General features: G+C 42.1%; 5 protein-coding genes across 6 annotated transcripts; 3 read left to right on the forward strand and 2 right to left on the reverse strand.

Annotated features, from left to right (window-relative positions):
- Window positions 1-150: 150 nt before the first annotated feature.
- On the forward strand, window positions 151-3648 carry LOC6649544 (glycine dehydrogenase (decarboxylating), mitochondrial). The gene is made up of 5 exons (XM_002072005.4): window positions 151-363; window positions 417-495; window positions 759-1285; window positions 1344-3416; window positions 3473-3648. Exons 1-5 carry the CDS (start codon window positions 187-189, stop codon window positions 3581-3583), a joined length of 2967 nt encoding a protein of 988 aa, XP_002072041.1. The 5' UTR covers window positions 151-186; the 3' UTR covers window positions 3584-3648.
- A 182-nt stretch (window positions 3649-3830) lies between these two features.
- Window positions 3831-7908, forward strand: LOC6649465 (general transcriptional corepressor trfA). Of its 2 annotated transcripts, XM_023179652.2 has the most exons (5): window positions 3831-4109; window positions 4170-4903; window positions 4964-7387; window positions 7526-7571; window positions 7670-7732. In XM_023179652.2, the coding sequence occupies exons 1-4, from the start codon at window positions 3886-3888 to the stop codon at window positions 7531-7533; spliced, it is 3390 nt and encodes a 1129-aa protein (XP_023035420.1). In that variant the 5' UTR covers window positions 3831-3885; the 3' UTR covers window positions 7534-7571; window positions 7670-7732. The 2 variants fall into 2 exon arrangements, with proteins under 2 accessions (XP_023035420.1, XP_002072042.1); XM_002072006.4 differs by lacking the exon at window positions 7526-7571 and having other exon boundaries at window positions 7670-7908.
- Window positions 7909-9154: 1246 nt separating this feature from the next.
- On the reverse strand, window positions 9155-13952 carry LOC6649466 (mitoferrin). Its single transcript, XM_002072007.4, has 7 exons — window positions 13895-13952; window positions 13048-13801; window positions 10805-10893; window positions 10609-10733; window positions 10292-10527; window positions 9696-9857; window positions 9155-9634 (listed from the first exon to the last, which is right to left on the reverse strand). Exons 2-7 carry the CDS (start codon window positions 13162-13164, stop codon window positions 9206-9208), a joined length of 1158 nt encoding a protein of 385 aa, XP_002072043.1. The 5' UTR covers window positions 13165-13801; window positions 13895-13952; the 3' UTR covers window positions 9155-9205.
- Window positions 13953-14213: 261 nt separating this feature from the next.
- Window positions 14214-17465, forward strand: LOC6649467 (endoplasmin homolog). Its single transcript, XM_002072008.4, has 6 exons — window positions 14214-14291; window positions 14385-14539; window positions 14668-14763; window positions 14880-14962; window positions 15024-16282; window positions 16353-17465. Exons 2-6 carry the CDS (start codon window positions 14500-14502, stop codon window positions 17245-17247), a joined length of 2373 nt encoding a protein of 790 aa, XP_002072044.1. The 5' UTR covers window positions 14214-14291; window positions 14385-14499; the 3' UTR covers window positions 17248-17465.
- Window positions 17384-19190, reverse strand: LOC6649468 (uncharacterized protein CG4951). The gene is made up of 6 exons (XM_002072009.4): window positions 19038-19190; window positions 18537-18976; window positions 18192-18479; window positions 17978-18127; window positions 17710-17917; window positions 17384-17651 (listed from the first exon to the last, which is right to left on the reverse strand). Exons 1-6 carry the CDS (start codon window positions 19086-19088, stop codon window positions 17472-17474), a joined length of 1317 nt encoding a protein of 438 aa, XP_002072045.2. The 5' UTR covers window positions 19089-19190; the 3' UTR covers window positions 17384-17471.
- Between the last annotated feature and the right edge of the window lie 58 nt (window positions 19191-19248).

The following is a 19248-nucleotide window of genomic DNA, read 5'->3' on the forward strand; positions in this document are numbered from 1 at the left end:
TGATGAAGAGGGAGAAGTGTCTATTATTTTTGAGCATTCTCAATTTGGTATTGAGATTTGATTGTGGAAAAATCTGTAGAGATAAGCCCTAATGTGGCGTAGATCTTGGCTTTATCAGCACGCGGAACTCAGTCGAACAGTCTTCGATTTGAATCCGTGTGGTGTGGACGTACATTGAGAGGAAATATGCAACGTTTGCTGAGTAGAACTGGCTGCAGGCTTCTGCTGAAAGGTCAAAATCGTTACTTGGCCACAATTCCTGTGGAGGATGTGTTATTCCCCACCAAATCTGATTTTCCCAGTCGTCACATAGGACCACGTAAAACAGATGTGGTCGCCATGCTGGATACTCTCGGCTATAAGGTAGACGGTAGAGAAATCTCTCCTTATTTTTGACTCACCATTTGCCTTTTTAGTCCTTGGCAGAGCTTACGGAAAAGGCTGTGCCACAGAATATCCAGCTGAAACGTGATCTCAATCTAGACAAGCCTTTAAGTAAGTGAAAATCAGTAGAAATCAGCCGCAGAACTTTTAGTTCTATAAATAATATAGAAATGTGTATAAAAAGTTGTTGCTCTGCACCTTTTTTTTTTAATATCAGTGACAATAGACTCAGACGGCTGGACCCCCTGGCATGTTTTTTGTCATTGATGAGCGATAAGCCTTACGGTTCATCATTGGGTTCAGAGTCTTATCTGTTAGCCGACTGACAACATAATATTTTGAATATTTCAAAAAGTATTTCTCTACTCTCCCAGATGAGCATGAGCTAATCCGTCGCATACGTGATATTTCGCTTAAAAATCAGCTGTGGCGCTCTTATATTGGCATGGGCTATCACAATTGCCATGTGCCCCATACTATTGTGCGTAATATGTTTGAGAATCCCGGATGGACGACACAGTATACACCATATCAACCAGAGATTGCCCAAGGACGTTTGGAATCCCTGCTCAATTATCAGACTTTGGTATCGGAGCTAACCGGACTGGATGTGGCCAATGCTTCTCTGCTGGACGAGGGCACTGCGGCAGCTGAGGCCATGTGTCTGGCCACTCGCCATAACAGGCGAAAGAAGTTGTATTTGTCCAATCGAGTGCATCCGCAGACCCTGTCGGTGGTCCAAACTCGAGCCGAGGCTCTGGAATTGGAGATTATCGTTGGGCCCATAGAAAAGGCAGACTTACGTAGTCGTGAGTTGTCGGGTATACTACTTCAATATCCGGATACTTATGGCGACGTCAAGGACTTTGAGGACATAGCCGCACTGGCCAAGAAAAATGGAGTAAGCCAACACCAATTGCCTGAATATTTTGTTGATTTTTAATTGATCTTTCGTCCAGACTCTAGTTGTGGTAGCCACTGATTTGCTCTCTCTAACCCTTCTGCGTCCGCCGGCTGAATTTGGAGCTGATATAGCCATCGGAACGTCTCAACGTCTGGGCGTTCCTCTTGGTTATGGAGGGCCCCACGCTGGATTCTTTGCCTGCAAGCAGAGTTTGGTACGTCTAATGCCAGGTCGCATGATTGGCGTCACCAGGGACATGGACGGGAACGATGCCTACCGTCTAGCCCTGCAGACTCGGGAGCAGCACATTCGACGTGATAAGGCCACGAGTAACATTTGTACGGCCCAAGCTCTATTGGCCAATATGTCGGCCATGTATGCCATCTATCATGGACCAGAGGGACTCAAGGCCATTGCAAATCGTATTCATCATTTTACACTAACTCTGCAAACGGGTCTGCTTCAGGCTGGTCATGAAGTGATCAATAAGAACTTTTTTGATACTCTACACGTACGACTCGATACGGATAAACTTACTTTGGAAGATCTCAAGGAGAGAGCCGAACATAAACGTATAAATCTACGTTATCTGACCGAAAATGGAGGCTCCGTGGGCGTGGCTTTGGATGAAACAGTCAGTGTGCTTGATGTGAATGATCTGTTGTGGGTATTCAAGACGGAAACGACAGTGGAGGGTCTATTAGCACGCAAGGATGTGCTAAAGAATTCCATTGAGAACTCAAAATTCTTAAGGACATCACCCTATCTACAACATCCGATTTTCCATAGCTATCACAGCGAATCGCGCATGGTTCGCTATCTCAAGAAGCTGGAGAATAAGGACATTTCTCTAGTGCACTCTATGATTCCACTGGGTTCTTGTACCATGAAATTGAATTCCACAACTGAGATGATGCCTTGCTCGTTCCGTCACTTTACCGATATACATCCCTTTGCCCCTGTTGAACAGGCACAAGGTTTCCATCAAATGTTCAACGAATTGGAGCAAGATCTTTGCGAGATTACCGGCTATGATAAGATCTCTTTTCAGCCCAATTCCGGGGCCCAGGGTGAATATGCTGGGCTAAGAGCCATTCGTAGCTATCATGAGCATCGCAACGAGGGACATAGGAATATCTGTTTGATTCCAATCTCGGCTCATGGGACAAATCCCGCTTCAGCTCAAATGGCCGGCATGAAAGTGGAACCCATACGGATTCTTTCCAATGGTTCCATTGATATGGCCCACTTAAAGGACAAGGCGGAGGAGCATGCCAGTCAGCTGTCCTGTCTGATGATCACATACCCCTCAACAATGGGCGTATTTGAGGAAACAGTTGCAGATATTTGCACATTGATTCACAAGCATGGCGGTCAGGTGTATCTGGATGGAGCCAACATGAATGCCCAGGTGGGCTTATGCCGGCCTGGCGACTATGGAAGTGATGTATCCCATTTGAATCTGCACAAGACCTTCTGTATTCCACACGGTGGTGGTGGACCCGGCATGGGTCCCATTGGTGTGAAGGCACATTTGGCTCCATATTTGCCTGGTCATCCCGTTATCAGCCCCCTGAGCAGCGAGGAACATAGTTTTGGTGTCGTTTCAGCAGCTCCGTTTGGCAGCTCGGCAATTTTACCCATTTCCTGGTCGTATATTAAGCTTATGGGCAGCCGTGGACTAAAACGTGCCACCCAGGTGGCCATACTCAATGCCAACTACATGTCCAAGCGGCTTGAACAACACTATAAGACACTATACAAGGCTCCCAATTCGCAACTAGTGGCACATGAGTTTATTCTGGACATTCGAGACCTCAAAAAATCTGCTAATATCGAGGCAGTGGACGTAGCCAAGCGATTGATGGACTATGGATTCCATGCCCCAACCATGTCGTGGCCAGTGGCTGGTACTTTAATGATTGAGCCAACTGAATCGGAGGATAAGGAAGAGCTTGATCGTTTCTGTGATGCCATGATCTCCATTCGAGAGGAGATTGCGGAAATAGAGGCTGGTCGAATGGACAAAGCCGTGAATCCTTTGAAAATGTCTCCTCATACACAGGCCCAGGTGATATCGGATAAATGGAATCGGCCATATACACGTGAACAGGCAGCCTTTCCAGCGGTATGTTGTTTATTTTTAATATTCATTGTTCCTGCAACTAATTGAATTCCTTTCAGATCTTTGTGAAACCAGATGCCAAAATTTGGCCCACAGTGGGCAGAATTGATGATGCTTATGGTGATAAGCATTTGGTCTGCACATGCCCACCTATTTTACCTGATTTATAGAATGTAACATAAAATATAAGAAATCCCGTAAATTGTTTACTTCAGAAAATATACAGAAATTTGGTTAATAATTTTCTTACATCTTGAATTATTCCTTTGCTTAAAGTACAAGCGTTTCTTTATAATTAAAACAAAATATAAAAGTAAATAAAAAAAATAACGGAAGTTTTTAGGAACTAGTTCCGAATCTCCTCATGCAGCCCTGTATGTAGCGAATGAAATGGAGTTGCCAGACTTGCAAGAAACAACACATTCACACTTATTTCTAAACAAAAACACATTTGTGTCATTTTTGCTATAAGATGGATAATTTTGTAAAAACGCTCATCGAGGAAGTCAAATCGCAGGGCGTCTTTGATGAATTCCGTTTCAACTGCTGTTTGGCCGATGTGGACACCAAGCCAGCGTATCAAAATGTACGAAATCGTGTTGAGACTGCTGTGAATGATTTCTTGGACAAACAGATATGGACTCCAGAGACAAACAAGGTTCAACTGAGGGAACGACTACGCAAACATCTGCTGGAGTAAGTGGAATGGACTATGGTTTTGTTAACTACACTAATTAACATCCCATTAATCTTTAGTACCGACCTCCTTGACAAAGGAGTGGATCAGATAGTCGACCAGGTGGTTAATCCGAAGGTGGCCACCATCTTTGAGCCAAAGATTGAGAGCATTGCCTACAAGTATTTGGGTATTACACCACCTCCTCCGCCAGCTAATGCGCCACCACCGAGGCCGCCCCCTTTGCTACCAGCTCCGCCTTTGCCGCCGTATGCCATGGGCAACGGCAGTGGCCTGCTAAATGTTGAAACCACCGCTAGCCTATTGCCTACTGATTTAGAGCAAATAAGCCCAGATTCAGATCGCGCCACTATCAAGTCGGATTTGAAGGAGGATAGCAAAGATGAATTGCCGCCAGGTGTGGACGATGACGACACATCGCCGTCGTTTGAACCATTGCTTGACGGCAAACCAGTGGAGGCAATAAATGGCTCCCTCAATACCTCGGACTCTCGCAACAAAGACTTGGCGAACGACTCGCGAGACGCTGGCGCCTCGGGTCACTTCTATCCAAATTCACAACTGTCACAGGTGTCAAGTGACAGCCGCTTGACCATTGCCTCATCTACAGACTCTGCCATGGAAGGTAGCAGCCAGCAGCCGACTCCAATTACACCAAATATGACGGCCAATATATCAGAAGAGGCCCAGATGCCCAAGTTCAGTGAAAACTCCAGTGAGGCCAGCGAGGCAACAAGCAATGATCGTCGCCAGTTGCACTTTGATATCAACCAGGATGCCATTAGATTTGAAGGTGAGTTAACAGGAGGAGAAAACATTTCTTACACGATTATGAGTTTTGTTTCCATTTTAGGTACTGAGCGAAAGAATTCTCTATCGGAGAACAACAATAGTCAGCCACAGATCTTGTCCATTGAGGATGAAATCATGTCCGAGGTAAAGGCGGTCATTGATGATGCAAATCATGCTGCCATTGAACCAGATGTACCAACAGAACCTAAGGCGGAAAAAGAAACTAGTCCTCCCCAAACAGAAGTGCTAAAGACACCTCAAATGGTTGATAGCATAGACACTACCACAGCAGAAGAAACATCCGCGGTTCCATCCAATCAGGATGGTGGAGATAATAATAAAGAGGAATTGCCCCTGGAATCCAATCAAACTAAATTGGAAGATGTTAAGGATCAGGAAATGCCGCAACCCACAATTGAGGCCGCTGAGTTGCCCAGTCCAGAGGTTCCAGCCATTCCCAAAGAAGAGGCTGTCAAGTCCAGCGAATCCACATCGTCGCCAGCCTCATCTTCCTCACATTCAAAGAGACAGCATTCGAAAGATAAGGACAAGAAAAAGGAAACAGATAGGAGACATCATTCCCATTCCAGTGACAAACAGAGACGCAAATCGCGGGATCGTGATCGAGACAGTAGCCGCGACAAGTCGCACAGCAAGCATTCTTCTAGTTCTAGCTCAAAGCACTCCTCCTCCCACTCGTCTTCCAGCACCAGCAAACACAAGAGTAGCACCAGTAGCAGTTCAAAGAGTTCATCGAACCGAAGTAATCGTGAATCATCATCATCAAAGCGATCCTCTTCTTCATCCACAAATGTGCAGCGGCACGAGTCCTCATCATCCTCATCTCAGAAGGATCACAAGTCCAAATCGTCATCCACCTCATCTTCATCACGTTCGAATCGAGGTAGAGAAAAGGACGGATCCAGCCACAGTCATAGTCGTAGCCATAACGGCAGCAGTTCCTCGTCTAGCTCGAAGAAGAGTGAACGCGATCGCGACAGGGAACGTTCCCACAACAAATCCTCTTCATTGTCTTCTTCGTCGGCACCTCCGCCGCCGCCTGTTGTTCAGGATGATCACAATGAGGCCAAAGCGAAGATACAGAAACGTCGCAGCTCCGACTCAAATGATGAAGGGAAACCACCAGGCTCTGGTGGAGCCTCAACCAAAAGTCTCGTAGAAGATGTTGCCTCTAAGGAGACCACAAGCACCACCAATCCAGAGGCTGTTCAAAATGGCAATGGATTAAATGGAAATGACGGCACCAACGGCAAGCATGTAGATGCCAATCAATCATTAGACATCAATAATGTTGTTGTTGTAAGCGATATGCTTCAGCAATCGACGACTAGTTTCATTGAGTTAAATGCCCCTCAAAAACCAGAAGTTAAAGAGAAAGTCGATACAAAGGAGGCTGTGGAAAGAGAATCCAGTTCACTGCCAGCAGCAGAAATTATTGTTTCAGAAACGACTTTACTACTGGAGCAGCCAATTAAACCGGAAAACGAGTCAAACGATTTACAGCAAGAATTAAAACCAGAGGAGCCACAGAAGGAGTGCAACGACCAGCAATTGGAATCGACAAAGCAGCAGATTATAGATGATCAGATGCATACTTCGGAACACGATTTGGAGCAAAAGGAAATTATATCGAAAGAACAGCAAATAGAGGCAGAAGATCAGCAAACAAAGGCGCAAGAGCAAGATCAAAAAGAAGACCAGCAAATAGTATCAGAAGATCAGGAAATGGTTTCGCAAGAAAAGCAGAAGGAAGAAGAAAAACAGATTATACCAGAGGAGCAGCCAATGAAGACGGAAGAACCACTGGAATCTCTACCAAAATCAGATGAACCGCAGGAATCTCAACCGAAATCGGAAGAGCAACCGGAAACGCACGAAACTAAATCGGAAGAGCAGCAAATACAGCCATCGGATGACCGGGTAGAGCTGAAATTACCAGAAGTAGACGAAACAGTTAAGCCTTCAAATGAATCAACATCAGAGGATGTTGAAAAGAAACCTGAGGTTGACTCTACCGAAACGAAACCTGACAATGATCAGCTAGAGCCCCAAGACGACAAAACACAGCAAGCAGAAAATTGCAATTCAACAGAGGAAACTGATGATATTACCCATTTGGAGGAAAATGCCGATGAGTTCAAGCCACGATTGGAAGTGATTAATCAATTGATCGTAGATCATCAAAATTTATTGAACCAACTCAGTGCTGATGAGCCGCAAGTCTTGGCCGATGCGAGAGCGTTGCGGCGAAGTACATCAAAGCGTCGTTTTAGTAAAGAGAAAACGCCAACTCAACAGATCAGTCCCAGCGGAAGTAGCAGCAGCATTAGCTCCGCCGGCAGTAGTCCAGTGAAGACACATCCAGCTAAGAAACTGCGTCGAGATGAGGTCAAATCATCGCCAACAACATCAGAGACCAGCATCAATTCCAAAGAGAACGAAGCGCTTGAAAAGGAGGTGCAGGGTATGTTCAATCGTAGCATTTATTCTCTAACCTGCTTTCTGTGTCCCATTTTGCTTATGTCCAGTATTTCTATTGAATCTCTTAATCTTCTTCCCACATGCTGATCATTTAAAAATATTAAATTCATTAACCTCATAGCCGTCTGAAGAATCTCCCACTAATATCTCTTCTCTCATTTGGTTGGGTAAGACTAACTTATTAACCTCACGATAAATCATTGCTTCAATTCGTTTTGCCGTGGAAAGAAAATCCATTTATATGCATCTCAATCTATGTTTGCAGTTGGCCGTCTGTCATCCAGGCGCCTCAGTCAAAAGTTGTGCCAGCAGCAGCGTTATACCAACGATGATCTCTACAAGCCACGACCAGTGCTGTCGCAACGATCTCGTCGTCGTGGCCTGGACTCAATCCTCTAGCCGGGTCCATACGCATGTCCTTTCACTTAAAACTAAAAACAAACATTTAATTATAATAATAAAAAACAAATGTGCAAAATTGTTGTGGTTGCATTTGACATAAAACAAGTGTGTTCTTTCATCCGTTTAATGGGTTGTTCTTTTGTTGTTGCATTACTGCAATTTTCGTTTTTTCTTTCTCTTTTCTTTTTTTGTTTTTGAATTGTTTAACAATAAAATTGGTATATGTAGCCCTATACTTTACAATTTCTTTTTTTTGTTTTTTGTTTTAATATATTTCATATATGGTATATATATATATATATATTATATATATATAAATAAAAATAACAATCAATAATTGAACATAATAATATTATGCTTGGGGGTTCTACAATCTCTCCAAACGCCCAGGCGGCCCTAGAATAAGGAGACAATGCTTACACAAGAAGGGGAGGAGCGGAGGAAACCGTGGGAGGAATACGCCTAAACAAATGAGTGTTACTTAATAGATTGACCAAGGGCATAAGAATACATATTTTCACAATCAAGATCTAGCTAGGCTACTTTTACTTTTTGGGATGGGGACCTCCTGGGTATCTTTCTTTCTCTCTCTCACTTTCTCTACAAAAAGCGTCGGTGTGTTAGCATAGTTTTGGGGGAGCTGAAGCTTGTTTTTTCCTTTTCTCTTTAATTGTAATTTAATTACAAATTATACAAAAATTTTTCTCCTGATGAAACATTTTTTCTTAATTTTTGATTTTTTTTTTTTTTTGTTTTTGTTACTTTATAACGACAAACATAAATATATTCCGTATGTATATACTTTGAAATTTGTAAAAAAAAAAAATAATTAGGTAGGTAGATAATCATATTCAATAATAGTATTTTACAAGAAGGATCTCTCTCACAGTAGGTTTTGTTTTTTTCGCAGTAACATAGATACAAGATTATCATTATAATTATTGTTCAACAAGAATTTCCTTTTTTGTTTGTTGCATTTTGCCTAAAGTTATGTGTGTGTGTGGGTGTGTGTGTGTGTCATCTGTCTGTATGTGTTTTTCTTGAGTTTTGGTGTGTGTGTGTGTGTGTGTGTGAGAGCGAGAGTTTTGTGCAGAACAACAACTACAAAATTTAACCTCCGACTTTGGAGTGATAAACTCTCTCACCGACTCCACGCAGAGTATTCATACAAAGCAGCAGGGGAAGGGTGCTGGTCAAGAGGAAGTAGGGGTAGGCATCAGGGATAGAAGGCAGGCCACTCGTCAGACGTTTCGAACGTCGTGCACTCGTTAAGCTCCACCACCAACATATTTGCCACACTGACCAGCCCTCGACCCGGCCACTAACTAATAGCTACGCTTATGTTTTAGCTCTCGCTGTTGCTAACACTTTAAACGCGGGCCACGCCCACTCGCGATGCCTACGTACTAGAGAAGCCCCGATCGTAGGGGCTCTTTACATCCGTATGCCGTGTATGCAAATTAATAGTAGGCGCCGCCGGTCGTGTCGACAACTCACAAACGGTCTTAATGGCACCAGCTGCATTGACTGTGGGTGGCGTTGGATGCAGCAATGCCGCATCCTTAACCGGTGGAGACGATGTCTCGTGCTCATCAACATCGTCGACAGCTGTGCTCTTGGGCAGCACATAGTCCGTGTCAGCTTTGCGCGATGGCGACAGTTCGGAACGACCCGTAATTGACGATTTATACTGATCCGGTTTCATGCCACACAAGTAGAATTTGAAAAACTCATATGTGGACCAACAGATGGCCGTAGCTGGCATAGAGTACAAGACACGGGCCGTCATGCCCTTAAAGAAGCCCGATGGGCCAGCCATACGGTAGATCTGTAAATATATTATTCAAAATTAGAGGCAAATCTCATGTGACTATTGCGATAATGGTTACCTTTCGACAAGCTTCTATCATGCCCTTTGTTAATCCCGTTTCTTGTGTATTGAGCAACGTCTTAACCACATCCAAAGGCGTTGTAATGGCCGCTGCACACGCACCTGCCGCACCGCCTGCTATCATATGCACTGGGGGATTATATTTCCGTTCCAAATTGAGCTGTCAATAAAAAGATGCAAGGTATTTACATATCTCTATAACCATATCGATTGCGTATATGGTTGGAAAACTTGTTACTCTCTCAATATCGAACAATCTAACTAAATATATATATATTTATATCTAAATCACGGGCTTATGTTATATAGAAAAGCAATGCACATGATAATATGTAGTTAATTCTCAACATAGATACAAATACATATTTTTATATACTTCATATATCATATTTAGCTTTTGAATGATATAGAGAAGAATGTGGGAACTCAATTCCAAATCTCTATCAATTATCAATTTCTAAATTGGATTGCAAAGAACTTTGCTTATAATATAAACATTTTATATCACTGTTCTCTAATCTGTGAACTAATAAATTCCAACTAAAAACCATTATCCAAAGAAAAACGGGGGAATTTGAAATGTGGAGTTCTTACCTTGTTTTGGAAAAACTCGTACGTGGTAAAATGTATTGTCTGATATGGTATATTCATGACCAGTTGAGTGGAATAAGATCGATAAAATGCCCGTATGCCCTCTTTTTGATAGACATCTCGCATGCAAGTCAAAACCGATGTATATGGTGAATTGTACATTTGCATACGTTGTTTTATCACATCCGTGGGATTTGAAATGGCATCGTGTATAAGTGTCGCTAGCGAACCAGAAATTACTGCAAGTTGTTAGGGGGAGGAAGAAAAACATGGTAAACGATTAAAATCGATCTCTTCCTACTCCTCCATATCCCTATTACCATAGTTAAGGTGGTTGAGTGATGTGAATTTAGTTAACTGCTCCTTGGTCATCTCGTAGGTGGCAAAATATAATGAATGCGCCGGTCCTGCGCCCGCTACCACAGCACTGGCTCCTCGAATAGGTCTAGGATTATAAAGAAAAGAGTTATTCGAAATGTTTTTCTGATTTCATATCAATTTTTTAGTCACTCTCACCTCATGATCCCTTCACGTGTAATCATATTTCGCAAAGTGGACATTATATTCAAATCGGATGCGGGTGATGTTAGGCTCTGCATACGGGTCTATAAAAAGAAAAGAATTAAAGATAATAGTACTTGATTATAAATAACTGATTTTGCTTTCATTAATAATAATAATAGTAATCAGATAAATGTACAACCAATCTTTGTTGATTCTATTCGCAACGTCATTGTTACTCGTTTCGAAAACCAACGTGTGATTACTTTGTTGCTTGTTGGTATTGTATTCATTTCTTCAATAAACACTTTGTCATGCTGACATGGCACAGAATTCATCGAGTTTGAAATGGATGAATCAAGAAAATTTCTGTGAAAATGTATTGCCTGGCGAAACATTTCAGTTATTTGGCTTAAGTTTCTTGCAATAATTAGTGCAAATAATATTCATATAACTCATATATATTATATATAGTATACATTCTGCTTTCTCAATTATAATAAAAAGGGTGTGGTTACGCCTACAGTTGAAGCATCCACCGCCCCATTATAAATTACAAAGACGTGAGCGCTTTTGCGATTCAGATAACATTTCTAGGAATATTACATCCAGCAGCAGTACTTATCAACCCTATAAACAACCACATATATATCTCTCCCTCTATATATATATATATGTAGAGATACTTGGAATATAGAATCTGTCGGTTTGTCTGTCTGTCAGATTTCGGTGCAAGTCAATAGTGGCAGGCAGTCAATTCAAGGTGACGAAAAGGCAATAACAATTGTATCAAGTGTATATATATACCTATATATATACATGTATCTAAAATGTGGTCGGGTAGGGAAATCATAATTAAAATGTCTCAATGATTGCCTTAACTAGACAACAAAAAAAACGGGACTTCCACAAACAAAAACGATGCATCATCTGCCCTCTCTCTAGCCTGATAAGTAGAAACAATTATTATTGACAAACTTACATACACAATATATACTACTATACATATACATTTGTATATATGGAAAATTGCTGCTCAATTAAATAATTTTGCTAGCGATTTGATTTTTATAACTCATTATTATTTTGTTTGCTCATGATAAAGCCTAGTGACGTCGAGAACACACCGGCTAGGCTTTAGTTTTGTCATTTAATTGGTCAGTCAAAGGCTTCGTTCGATTGACAAGGCCAAACATTTCGATTTCGTTGAGGGAAAATCAATAAATGCCGGTATCAAAAATGACAAAAACAACAAAATTGAACAGACAGTTCTACTACCCACACATATTTGCATTTAATTTTAAATTCGTATAATTAAAATAGAATGGAAAATAGTCCCAACTGTTCCCTAACAAAGGTCAATATCTAGAATTTGTGGTTTAGTATGCGGTTTAGAGAAAGACCTAAATATCAGAACATTTAATTTACCACAATTTTTTGATTTTCAAAAATATGTGAATGGAACAACATGTCGTATGTGTAATATTGCGGTTTTTCTTATCTCACAGCGTCGTTTGAGATACGACAATCATTTTTGGTACACTCTTCCGCTAGCAGAGAATTTCATCAATAATTGTAAAAAAACAAAAAAAAATCTATAATAAAACAAACAAAACAATCGAACATACTATAAGTACCATACATATATCTATATATATATATATATATATAGATTGAGGGCAAGTCGGCAACAACTTTTGACGTCGCGTGAATATCTAAGTACGTTTCATTAAATGCAAATTGAACGCATATTAATACCTTGAGAGCCAGGTACAAAATGCCGATTCTTTGATGGCCCACGTAAAAGCTGAAATGATTATGCTGCTCCGATTGGACATAGAATGTTCATACATGGGTGGTCGTCGAGGGGGAGAAGAGTTTACTTGCTACCAGGTAAGTATGACAAGAACTGATGATGGCTAATCTTATCGCAACCGAAAAAAATAAAATGGAAAAAAAATTATAACCCAAGGGAACGTGCCCTGATAAGCACTTAGCGGTACATCCGATAAGCCACAGCTGAGCGAAGTGTACTCCATTTCATATATTTTCACACCGGGCAGGCCATAGGCAGCAGACCTCGTGAATTGCCAGCACAAACCAAGGAATTACATCACGATTATGCCGAAGCATAAGACCTTAATGAAAACAATAACAACAACAGCAGCAACACTGCCTAATATTGACCGAGATGCAATTTGTGAGGTTAGGTCAGAAGTCACTGCACCACATTGGGCATTCTAAACTTTTAGACTTACCTTAACCGAGTCCAGTGGATACATGACAACATGCTCCAGTACACCAGCTATGGCGCCCGCTGTCATATTGACGCCAACACTGGTCGTTGGCAACGACTCGTAGTCATCGATATTCATAGTTCCGCTGAGATGTTGCCCTTGCTATGGTTGCTTATATTACGGCGACGGCGACGACGACGACGACGACCCCAAATCAGGTTGGTTGGTTGGTTTTAGACAGGAATAGGATGGCCACACAACTTGCAGCCGGCCGACAACAACAATTAATAATATCAATTTAAACACACAAACAACACACGAATCGATTTTCTTGACAGAGTTGCGGGTTTTTTGTTTTTTTTTTGGATTAAACTGGGAACAGGACTCTTGAAGAGTGGTCCTCAAATCGCCGGCGTACGGTTTAGTTTAGTTTTCGTGCACTGCTAAGATTGTTGTATAACACGGCCCGAGTACGAGTAGGGGGGGTTGGGAGGAGTGGCGTAATATATACATATATATATATATATATGCAAAACTATTAATTGACGTTGCGACCGCTACTACTGCTGCTGTTGCTGCTACTGCGGCTGTTGTTGCTCCACCTCCACGCACGACGCGACACTGAATGGTAGTGGGTGCTCCACACCAATTTCTCTGCTCACTTGGGCCGCCGAAGTGAGGGCAAGATAGAAACTTTATATTGACGCGTTGATAGTGCTTTTGCAAAAGCTGATTGCTTGCTCCTCTCTGCCTGTTGCATCAAATGAAAGGTATGCTGCATTTATATATATATATGTTATGCAAAATATATCAAAATTAGTGTCGTCTTGTCATCGTATGTTGGTGTATTTTGATTTTGAGAACTCACGCTAATGTTGTATGATTTATGGAATTTTTTATTGCTAGAGATGGTCAGTTTACACTTACATACATGTGAGTCGCTAGAGACGGGCGATTTGGGGGTTATCGAAATGTTTGATACTTATCAACAATCGATATTAGTAATCGATATTTATGCATCAATAGTGCCAGCACTAGTTTTTTCTCTTCAATTGTTACCGCGCTCTTTCAATGTTCGATAGAGATGGACAATTCAGAAATTATCGACATGCTGAATACTTATCGATTTACACAGCTGTAGTGCCAGCACTAGTGCTTGCGAGAGAGAGAGAGAGAGAGCACCGGTATAAAAAGCGTCCCAGCAAATTTTTTCTCGTCATTTGCAGTTACTAGTTACAGTGAAACCTTGATTAATTTTTTTCGTCGTAAGTATATATATAAAATAAATAAAAAGATAATTATCTGATTATAAGTACATAATCAAAACGCACATTGTGCCAATTTTGTATTTATCGCAGCGAAAAAACAAGAGGACTGTCTGAAGGGTGGTGCAAAGCAACTTTGGTTTTTGGTGGTTGTTGTGACGTGGCCATATTAACAGAGATTCTCATCGTCAATAAATCCTTCAGCAATATGAAATATTATCTGCTGCTTGGTCTGCTTTTTTGTGCAGGTACGTTTTTACATATAGTATAGATAGATAAACCAAAAGCTTGCCACGATTCACGATTGGATCGACAAAGTGCCGCCATGACACCGGCTTTTTAACCTAATTTTCTCCTAATTTTTTCTCCGTTCTAGGCGTCACGCAAATTGTCGCTGATGCAGGCGAGGCCGATGGCAGTCCCGAGACCATTGAATTGGATCTGGGATCCTTCAAAGAGGGCTCCAGAACAGGTACGTGGCTTTCTTACCCATAGTTGCAAGGTACACGTCAGCTTTGTTGACGCCCCCCGCAAACTGCTTAGCGTAATTTGCAATAAGACTTACCCTCCCCCCTTTCCACTCTGCAGATGCCGAGACACTGAAGCGTGAAGAAGAAGCTATTCAATTGGATGGCTTAAATGTGGCTCAATTAAAGGAAATCCGGGAAAAGGTACGTTTGTTTTTTTTAGTTTTTTGTTGATTTGGCCTACAGTTTTCAATGTCATTGGCAGGCTGAAAAGTTCACATTCCAAACGGAGGTTAACCGAATGATGAAGCTGATCATCAATTCCCTGTACCGCAACAAAGAGATCTTCTTGCGTGAACTGATCTCTAATGCTTCCGATGCCATTGACAAGATCCGCCTGCTTGCCTTGACAGACCGCAAGGAGCTGGAGTCGAATCCTGAACTGCATATTCGCATCAAGGCTGACAAGGAGAACAAAGCGCTCCATATAATGGATTCGGGTATTGGAATGACGCATCAGGATTTGATTAACAACCTGGGAACTATTGCCAAATCGGGAACAGCTGATTTTCTAGCCAAGATGCAGGATCCCAGCAAATCTGAGGGTCAGGACTTGAATGACATGATAGGTCAGTTTGGTGTGGGATTCTATTCGGCCTTCTTGGTGGCCGATCGCGTGGTAGTGACCACCAAGCATAACGATGACAAACAATACATTTGGGAGTCGGATGCCAATAGCTTCACCATTACTGAAGATCCACGTGGTGACACCCTGAAACGGGGATCCATTATCTCGTTGTACCTGAAAGAAGAGGCCCAGGATTTCCTTGAGGAAGAAACAGTGCGCGAGCTAATTCGCAAGTACTCCCAGTTCATCAATTTCCCCATCCTGATGTGGTCTAGCAAGACAGTCGATGAAGAAGTTCCAATTGAGGAGGAAGAAGCCAAGCCTGAAAAGACCGAGGATGATGTCGAGGATGAGGATGCTAAGGTGGAAGAGGCCTCCGAGGACGATAAACCCAAGACTAAAAAGGTGTCCAAGACAACCTGGGACTGGCTCTTGATAAACGATAGCAAGCCTATCTGGACACGTAAGCCATCTGAAGTCACGGAGGATGAGTACACTAGCTTCTACAAGAGTTTGACTAAGGATTCAAGTGAACAACTGACTCAGACCCACTTTATTGCCGAAGGCGAGGTCACATTCAAGAGTTTGCTGTATATACCAAAGGTCCAGCCTTCCGAGTCCTTCAATCGCTATGGCACCAAGTCTGACAACATTAAACTTTATGTGCGTCGCGTCTTCATCACCGACGAGTTTAACGACATGATGCCAAACTATTTGAATTTCATTCGTGGTGTGGTCGACTCTGATGACTTGCCTTTGAATGTGTCCCGTGAAACGCTGCAGCAGCACAAATTGATAAAGGTGATCAAGAAGAAGTTGGTTCGCAAAGTACTCGACATGATCAAGAAGATTGACAAGGAGGCCTACGAGAAATTCTGGAAGGAGTTCTCAACCAAGTAAGTACATAAAACAAACCGAGTCAAAGGAAGAACTGAATTGACTCAATCTTTCAATTTTCGAATATAGCATTAAATTGGGTGTTATGGAGGATCCCAGCAACCGTTCCCGATTGGCTAAACTATTGCGCTTCCAGTCTTCCAATGGCAAGGGCGTTACCTCGCTGGCCGAGTACGCTGAACGCATGAAGTCCAAGCAAGAACACATTTACTATATTGCTGGAGCTAATCGCGCTGAAGTAGAGAAGTCTCCATTCGTTGAGCGTCTGCTCAGCAAGGGCTATGAAGTCCTGTATCTAGTGGAGGCCGTTGATGAATACTGCATCTCAGCCCTGCCCGAATTCGATGGCAAGAAGTTCCAAAATGTGGCCAAAGAAGGCTTCAAACTAAATGAATCAGAGAAGAGCAAGAAGAACTTCGAGACCCTGAAGGGTACATTCGAACCACTTGTCAAATGGCTCAACGATGTCGCCCTAAAGGATCAAATCGCCAAGGCTCAAGTGTCAGAGCGTTTGAGCAACTCCCCCTGCGCTCTGGTGGCCGGAGTTTTCGGCTGGACTGGCAACATGGAGCGTCTGGCCATGTCAAATGCTCATCAGAAGGCTGATGATCCACAGCGTACCTACTACCTCAACCAAAAGAAAACCCTTGAAATCAATCCCAGGCATCCGCTAATGCGGGAGCTCTTGCGTCGAGTTGAGGCCGATGAAGCCGATGACACGGCCAAGAATATGGCCCTCATGATGTTCCGTACAGCAACCCTGCGTTCTGGTTACATGCTCCAGGAAACGGCTCAATTCGCCGACAGCATTGAGCATATGATGCGCCAGACATTGGGTGTATCGCAGGACGAACAAGTCGAATTCGATGATGACGATGATGAGACAGAGGACACCAAGAGTTCCTCCGAAAGCACAGGTGCCGACGACGAGGAAGATGAGGAGCAGCAGCACGATGAACTCTAAGCTAAGGCTTGTGGAAAACCAGACTGAGTTTACACACCAACATTGCATCAATTTAGTGTTTAAGCATTACAACAATTTCGTAAATCCTCTTTCTGTGGAAGATGGTGGAGCTGCTCTCTGCAACAGTAACTACTTCTAATGTTTCCATTCGTTTTTTAATGTGAATTCATTTATGAAGTATTCCAAATGTAATAAAGATGTAACAATACAGAAGAAAACTTGTATTAGTAGTCTAAATCAGAAGCCAGTGGATCATTATTAAGAGCTTTTAAATAGGAAGCATATTTCAACTGTTTCTTAATATGAACGGCCACATCCTCCTCGCTATTGAAATTGTACTCATCCATAAACAGACGCATAATCCACATAGGCAACAAACCATTGAAGACTAGCGAGGCATGAGACTGCAAAGCAATTTGTTAATTATTTTACATAGACATCAGTTTTTACGAAAAAACGTACACTTTTCTTGCTGTAGACATCGCCCAGCTTCTTGAGCATGTTGCTCTGTATCGATTTGTTAAGTATATCCATGACATCAACATGGCAAATGCCCAAATATCCATCAGTATGTGTTTTGTGTTCCCGGCGCTTAAACAAACGATCAAAATCAGTTTTATATTTCTCAAATGTCTCCATTATATCCGAATTGTTCTTACTCTCTAAAAGCCTGAATAGAAAGTAAAACATTAGATACAAAATCTCTGTTTAGCATATGCAGGTTACTTGCAAGATATTAACTTGAAGCGGAATTGGTGTATTTAGCATATTATCGAATTTCTGCAGTGCATCAATAGCAAGTCCATCAAGTTGTTCAAACTTGTTTGGTTGTAAGGAAACCTCTTCTGTGGGTTTAACAGCTCTAGCTGAAGTCTTTTGGCTACGAGGGAAAGAAGGTAAAGAGGGTTAATGGTTAAATTTTTGTATTACATTATTGTATTTACCCTAAAATAAAGTTTTGGAATCTTTGAGGCTGGACGGGGGAACGAGCTGAACGACGCGTCGGTTTTGTGGACTCCACCGAATTGGCTCTTAAGTTTGAAGATTTCTCCGCTTTGTCTTTACGTGAAACATGTCCGTTGCTACTTGAGGACGACGATTTGGTTGAAGTTTTCTCCCTGTTGTCACTTTGTGATATGGATCTGCGCTCTCGTTTTATTTTCATATAGGGTTGATGACTTCTGCTGGAGACTTCTGTGCCACCAGCTACTCGTGTGGGCTTCGAGGTTTCCCTAAGGTGAGGAAGAAATTATAGTTATAGTTTATTAATATAGACTTCAATTGTTTACCCATGTTTGGTTCTGGGTTTCTGCTTGCTTTGTCCCGGCTTTGATGTGTCTGCCTCCAGGCGCTGGCGTTTGGGAGGCGATGCCCCGGAGATAATGTCTTTATGTGATATATACTGGAGGACTATATCGAGGCCAACATGTGGCTCTTTATCTGGGGTTTCCTTACATTGCAGAATTTCCTTTATACTAGAAATCCACTTACTAGAGGCTACATTTATCTGCACTTTAATGTGATCAATTTGCATTTCGGCCTGCAATTTGTCTGCATCTACCGAAAGATTCGGATTGCGAATGCCCTCAAAGTGCCGGCGCAAGGCATTTTCAATTCTGGACCAGCGCGAAGCCGTCATCCAGTGATAGTCCTGCACTACTTTTTGATGGTCAAAGTCATAGGCGTTTGGGTAAATCTTATATGAACAAGTGATGTTTACGTTTTTGTACTGGAAATAATTATGAATTATATCACATTTCTTAATAACATTTAAAGACGGGCTTACTTACTTTGTAAGCCTGCAACAACACTTGATAGTTTCCGGCGGCGGTTAAGGACATGATTATTATTGCTTACTTCTAAATATTATTGAGAAAATTTACAACAAAAAACATGACAAACTTTTCGTTGCTAGTTTTTGTTCTTTAACTGTATAATAAAAATGGCGGTTAACTTTGTTCTTACAAAACGGACACACTAATTTGCAAAAGGTGGCAACCT

Source organism: Drosophila willistoni, chromosome 3R (genome assembly GCF_018902025.1).
Source record: "Drosophila willistoni isolate 14030-0811.24 chromosome 3R, UCI_dwil_1.1, whole genome shotgun sequence".
Classification (NCBI taxonomy): Eukaryota; Metazoa; Arthropoda; class Insecta; order Diptera; family Drosophilidae; genus Drosophila; species Drosophila willistoni.

Bases quoted from the DNA above. Each gene is read 5' to 3' on its own strand.
- LOC6649466 (XM_002072007.4), bottom strand. From the start codon at position 13,164: ATGAATATCGATGACTACGAGTCGTTGCCAACGACCAGTGTTGGCGTC. The intron at 10,734-10,804 runs GTGAGAGTGACT...TTATAATCCTAG, and splicing joins ACACGTGAAGGGATCATGAG to ACCTATTCGAGGAGCCAGTG. The intron at 9,635-9,695 runs GTAACCATTATC...ATATATTTACAG, and splicing joins TGATAGAAGCTTGTCGAAAG to ATCTACCGTATGGCTGGCCC.
- LOC6649468 (XM_002072009.4), bottom strand. From the start codon at position 19,088: ATGTCCTTAACCGCCGCCGGAAACTATCAAGTGTTGTTGCAGGCTTAC. The intron at 18,977-19,037 runs GTAAGTAAGCCC...AATTATTTCCAG, and splicing joins TGTTGTTGCAGGCTTACAAA to TACAAAAACGTAAACATCAC. The intron at 18,480-18,536 runs GTAAACAATTGA...TCCTCACCTTAG, and splicing joins AAACCCAGAACCAAACATGG to GGAAACCTCGAAGCCCACAC.
- LOC6649544 (XM_002072005.4), top strand. From the start codon at position 187: ATGCAACGTTTGCTGAGTAGAACTGGCTGCAGGCTTCTGCTGAAAGGT. The intron at 364-416 runs GTAGACGGTAGA...TTGCCTTTTTAG, and splicing joins TGGATACTCTCGGCTATAAG to TCCTTGGCAGAGCTTACGGA. The intron at 3,417-3,472 runs GTATGTTGTTTA...AATTCCTTTCAG, and splicing joins AACAGGCAGCCTTTCCAGCG to ATCTTTGTGAAACCAGATGC.
- LOC6649467 (XM_002072008.4), top strand. From the start codon at position 14,500: ATGAAATATTATCTGCTGCTTGGTCTGCTTTTTTGTGCAG. The intron at 14,540-14,667 runs GTACGTTTTTAC...TCTCCGTTCTAG, and splicing joins TGGTCTGCTTTTTTGTGCAG to GCGTCACGCAAATTGTCGCT. The intron at 14,764-14,879 runs GTACGTGGCTTT...TCCACTCTGCAG, and splicing joins CAAAGAGGGCTCCAGAACAG to ATGCCGAGACACTGAAGCGT.
- LOC6649465 (XM_002072006.4), top strand. From the start codon at position 3,886: ATGGATAATTTTGTAAAAACGCTCATCGAGGAAGTCAAATCGCAGGGC. The intron at 4,904-4,963 runs GTGAGTTAACAG...TTTCCATTTTAG, and splicing joins GGATGCCATTAGATTTGAAG to GTACTGAGCGAAAGAATTCT. The intron at 7,388-7,669 runs GTATGTTCAATC...CTATGTTTGCAG, and splicing joins GCTTGAAAAGGAGGTGCAGG to TTGGCCGTCTGTCATCCAGG.